This window comes from Nicotiana sylvestris, chromosome 3 (genome assembly GCF_000393655.2).
Source record: "Nicotiana sylvestris chromosome 3, ASM39365v2, whole genome shotgun sequence".
Lineage (NCBI taxonomy): Eukaryota > Viridiplantae > Streptophyta > Magnoliopsida > Solanales > Solanaceae > Nicotiana > Nicotiana sylvestris.
Window position 1 is genome coordinate 69,918,103 of NC_091059.1, and position 5,716 is coordinate 69,923,818.

Consider the following 5,716-nt stretch of genomic DNA (forward strand, 5'->3'; position numbering starts at 1 on the left):
TGTCCCCTCGTTTCTTAGAGAGGAGAGATAAGAAATGATTATGAGCTTCTAATCCGAGGGCATCATTGTTGTGATATCAGCCTATCCGAGCATTAAATACCATGCCCAAAAAACCGCACAAGGGTCGTCGTCAAACACGACTATCGAGAAGCCCACGAACCGCTTCAAGTTCGTCGCTTTTGCTTCCCACACGACTCCTATAAAGGCACCAATTGTTGGATAATTCTTACTTTCCCAACTACTTCAGATTTGCAAAGCCAGACCCATCCCTACTTGCATCATTTCTTCTTACTTTCTTAGAGAAATTTCACCATCATCATGTCTAGAACCTCCAAGATGGTTCCTCGGAAAAACGAGGTTGCCTCTTCATCTCGAACATCTAAAGGGAAACCCAATGTGATATCTACCTTGGGACAATGTACTCCCACCAAACATGATATGTCAAAGGACTTTACCATCGATAAAACTTCATCCACACAGAGCTTATGCAAACACGTGTCCCGATATATTAGTGTCATGACTAACATAAGGACGGTGAGAAAAGACTGCCGATGGAGGGAGGTAGTGGAGGTGGAGATTCCTAGCCTTGATGAGAATATAACAGATCACAAGGCTGGCTTCCTTCATGTATATACTTACCTGTTCACTTTGGGTCCTGTCGATCCCTCTAAATCCCCTCCCATGGAGATAAATCCGGTTATCCTTGATTTTTGTTACAAATATCAAGTGAAGCTTGGTCAAATCTATCCTTCTTTATGGAGGATAGTCTTGATTCTTCCCCATTTTTCCGATCGGGTCAAGCGCAAAACTTTTACCCTCAACCATTTGATCAGGTTATACAACCCTCGATTTTATCGAGGATTGATTAGGCTTCACCACCGTTATAAAAAATCATTTTTCTCGAGCACCGACGAGGAGAAGGATCGAGGGTGGATAAGTAGGTTCGTCTAGGTGAAGACCTCAGACGTCATTCTGGCTGGGAGGATGCCTTTCCTGGAGAAGTAGAACACACTGCGTAAGCATTTTTTCCCTCAGATATGTTTTGTGATTTTTATTCCTCTCTTCCAGATAAATGACCTCCTTTTGGTTTCTGCAGACACCGCTTGGTACCTCGAAACCGTCTCAGATTTGCCGGGATGGATCAAACAGTTGGACACCGCATTCCCATATCTTGTTCGGTCTTGGCCCGACCTGGCTAAGAAGCGATAGGTGGCCAAGAATCATGGTAAAGCTTCCTTACCACCTATGTCATGGATTTATGTTTCTCCCCGTATCCTTTGTGCTGATAAGTTATTGTTACTGTTCTTGTGCAGGCCTTGGTGAGAATATGCAGATAAGGCCGCCCCTGGTGGCGAGATGGGGACTTCGGAGGCCGCCAAGGGCAAGATAAAGAAAGGTAAGGTGGCTGCTGATCCTCCTGTGGCAAAGAAACCTAAGTCACGTGAGCCTCAAGCCATTGCTGGGACCTCAACTTCAGCTTCCGGAGCAAGCCTCGACAGTGAGGATGATGATGATGATGATGATGATGAGGGTGAGTGCCGGTTGGCATGGAGGATGAGGTCAGGCATGGGAACCTCGCAGGTGCCTCGAACGGAGTCTGCTAAATCGGGAACGGCCGACTCAGGTCGGTCCCGTGGATCGAAGACCCTCGAGGATGGTGTTAATATGGTCCCGGATCCCATGACCGGATTTGGTGTAGTTTACGCTAGGGGGACCGTTGTTGCTAATGGTTTCAGTTTGGGCCCTCAGTTCTCGTCAGGGGAGTTAAAGGATGCTCAGGATGCGAATACCGCCAAAAATGGGGGTCCTCTCAAGGGGGGAGGCGCACTTGGAAACATTCTTGATGATGTAAGAGAGAATGTCGATCTTGACGCTCCTCGCTTTGTCAAGGCGATGGAGAGGTTCATGCAGCAGGTGATAGCTGTTTTACGTATATTTCCTTTAGTCTCGAGCATTTTTCTTCGTTCTTCTAACTCTTCTGTCTTGCTGTAGTGTAAGGAGATGTATGATCATGCCCTCTCCAGGCTTAATAAGGAGTTTTTATGCCATGAAAAGGAGCTTGAGAGGCTGACCTTGGGATTGCGAGAGTCGAAGGCTTACTCTGCTCGAAAGGAGAAAGAGTCAGGCGAGCTCCGGGCTGCTTTAGAGAGAGCACTCCGAGAGAAGGCTGCTCTTGCTGAGCAAGTACCTTGTTATGCATGAGTCCGCCTTTTTTTCCTATAATCTGATGCTAACTAGTTTACCTTTTCCCTTGTAAATTAGGCAGAGGGATTCGTTGATAGGGCAAAAGGAAACGGAGATCCTCGAACTGAAGGAATTAAACGGGATGGCGACCTCAGAGATGGCATCGACCCATGATCTTCTTCAAAATGCTCGAGAGGAGGTTGTTGCACTGACTTCGTTGAAGTCTGAGATCGAAGGAAAGGTCACTACTTATTTGCAGGACATAGCCACGATGAATTAAATAGCCCGCAACATATCTATAGAGGCCAAGCTGAAACTGGCTCGGTCTATTGAGCATGCTAGAGCAAAGGCGAGGAGGGAAGCCTTGGAGGGGGTCGGAACTAGAGGTGTCGATCTTTCAAGTGAGATTAAGGAGGCCTAAGAATCAGAGAGAAAGTCGGTGCTCTTGATCGCTCCAGATGAGGATTCTAGAGATGGTTCAGATGATAGTGGCAATGAGGAGTAGGCCTTATGTCGCATTTGCTCTTTTCTTTTTTTCTTTCAGTGCTTGTACTCCCGAGGGAATGAGTCTTGTAAAGACGTCTCTTGTAAATATATTTTTGGCAATGCAAAAGGGTTTTTCTGCATCAAGTCTTTCCATTCTTTATATCTCCTTGCTCTTGATGAGTTATTCTTCTAATTTTAATATTAACTTTTTGGAGCCCATTCTTGGAGTAATCGGGGACCCCTTAAATCGGGTCCTGCATTGAAGTTGGGTTGATAGATTCTTTGGGGCCGATGCTTGTGACAGAAAGAAGCCCATGAGGTCTTGATACCTCTCAGCTTTCGTCGGGTAGCAGTATTCACGGGGTGATCCCGGGTAGTCCCGCTAGACATTTCCCAATGTAAAAGTGACGTTACCATGATCATAATTAATTGGCCCTCTAGATAGGCGAGCAGCCGCTGCTTTGCCCCTATATATTCATTCACTTCCTTCTCCAGTGGAGATTTTGCTACTCTGAGTAACTATTTCTTTCATAGAACTTGGTTCTTTGTGCTGGTTCTCCCGTCATTTCAATTTAAAATCTTTGCCCAAATCTATATCATCCTCCTCTTATTTTATCGTAGCCATGACTGCTACGTTGACTTTCGCCAATCAAGGAGCGGGGAGTTCTACCTCTGTTCCGCATCCGATTGGTGGAGCACCGCCGGTTCCCGGTGAACGGGCCTCGAGGTGCTTTGTCTCGAGGAGAAACTTTACGTTGGAGTGACCTCCCAATGTTCAAGGATAACAGGAGAACGTGTTGAGGTTCATCTTATTAGTAAGGGAGGAAAACCTCGAAATGATCAGAAAAGACTGTGGATGGGGAGAAGGAGTGGTGCGACAAGTACCTTCCTCTGAGGAGAGCACCATGACCTACGTCGAGGGGTTTTTGAGCGTGTACATACATACTTTTGCATTGGTTCCCCCCCGACCAGATCATGCTTGAGTTCTGTCGGAGATATCAGGTTACCTTGGCGCAGGCTCACCCATCCCTTTGGATGATAGTGCAGACGATAAGATACTTTGCATATAAGGTCGGGCTCGAATTTCCCCTCAGTCATCTCGCAAGGTTATATAGGCCGCTGTGTTATTAGGGTTTGATTACTCTCCGGCATCGATCCACACAGTCTCTTTCCATTGACGGTGAAGAGGACAAGGATCGAGGATGGATGAGCCGATTCATTCGAGCACAGACGATCGATATCATTCCCAGAGAGTTCCTTCACTTTCTTGAGGAATGGAATTTCACACGTAAGTGCCATACCTGTATTTTTATCATTTTATCTGGAGGCAGGCTCCATAACAACATTTCTCTATTTAATTTTTTTTTGTAGCGACTCCTTAGTTGCCGAACGAGGTCCCTGATTTGGCCGGGTGGTCTCGTAAGCTGTCAGCTTGTTCGACCTATGATAAGCGCCGGTGGCGAGACCTTCCCAAGGGGATATGGGAGGCAAAGCATCATGGTAGGCTCTTGGTGGTTTATTTCCCCAGAATTGTACTTTTGTTTTTAGCGTACTAACTTAGCCACCGCAGGTATTGGAGATTTTTTGCAGATGACGTCGTGCCCTCTGAGGGAGGATGAGAGGCTGCCGACCTCGGGGTCGAGGGTCGATAATAAACGAAAAGGGACTCCGAGGTGTGACGAGGCTCGCAGCGGAGCGAGTCCTTCGCAGCGATTCAAAATAGGTGATTCGATCGATCATCCGGTTTCGGAGGCCTCCATTTTCGAAGGAGCATTCCCTATTTCTACTGAGGATACTTCGAAGGGCAAGGAGCACGTGGTGCCTCCTTCTTTTCATACCGAAGGTGCTTCAGGGGGCACTAAGCTATCGGACATTGTCTCAGCTTTTGGCGAGATTCAGCGGCTCGACTTTATGGTAAGGTTTGGTAGGTGGCATAGGATTATTCCGGTTTCATACTTTCTCTTTTCTTATTGATTTTTCTTTCGCAGGCCTTTGACAGGCTTAAGTCCGAGTAGCTTTGCTATGAGGATAGGTTGCAGAAAGCTTTGGATAGGTAGAAATCCCTTAAGCTTCTTTGCTTGGGAAAGGAAAGCGAGCTAGCATCCCTGCGGTGTGAGGCGAATCGAAGTCGGAGTTGCGAGGGCTGCCTCGATAGATAGGTATCCTGTATTTCATGTTGATGTATGCTCCTCTTTTCACTTTCGGAGATTAATGTTTTGATATTTCAATTGGAGCGCAAAACGGAGGAGCTGGAACGACTTTGGGGCAAAGTTGACTGGGCCAAACATGAGTTTAACTAGCTGCAGGCCCAAGTAGATGCCCAAGTTGCGGCCAAGGGGAGTGCTTTGGCTAAAGCTTCCACCTTTGAGATGCAAATCCGGACTGCTCGTGCAAATGGTTCAGCGAGAGCGAACATGATCGCAAGGCTCGAGTCCGAGCTTTCGAAGGCGAAGGCTAAGGTGGTCAATGCCCGGGCTGAGGCTGTGATGAGCAGCACTAGGGTAGACCAGAAAGCGGTGGCCTATTCGAAGAGCGCTGCCACTGCTAGAGCTGAGCTGAGGGGAACCCTTGGTCGTGCAAGCAGCAGTAAAGAGTACGTGAAGTGCAAATCTTGGAAGGAAATTCTCGAGAAAATTCACGCTAGGGGTTTTGATCTTTCGGAAGATATTGAGCAAGCCAAGGCGGAGGAATATGACGCCAAGTTCTTTCTGTCCGATGCTAAAGATGGCGAGGATAGGGGCGTCGGGCCATAGCCCCCAAGGGCGACGTCTATTTCCTTCTTTGTCTTCTGTGTATAAAACTTTCATAGTATGTTGTAAATGGAGCTTGTGTTTTATTATATGTATATATAAGGGGTAAACCTCGCAATTTTGTATTTACGGGTTTCTGTTTGTCAAGATTTTAGTCAGATCAATTGGCTTTCGAGTTGGTAAGAATCCTTAGATTCATGATATGACACTGGGGCTAATTATGCTGGCCCGTAGGCTCTTACGCATTTGGTCGATGCGACCTTTTATGTGTGTAGCCTTGAGGCTCATTAAGCTTG

At 46.9% G+C, this 5,716-nt stretch overlaps 1 protein-coding gene across 1 annotated transcript; it reads left to right on the forward strand.

The window, feature by feature from the left end:
- The first annotated feature begins 1,356 nt into the window (after positions 1 to 1,356).
- Positions 1,357 to 5,423, forward strand: LOC138887508 (uncharacterized). Its single transcript, XM_070169267.1, has 4 exons — positions 1,357 to 1,914; positions 1,993 to 2,184; positions 2,267 to 2,425; positions 4,977 to 5,423. The coding sequence occupies exons 1-4, from the start codon at positions 1,357 to 1,359 to the stop codon at positions 5,421 to 5,423; spliced, it is 1,356 nt and encodes a 451-aa protein (XP_070025368.1).
- Positions 5,424 to 5,716: the final 293 nt, after the last annotated feature.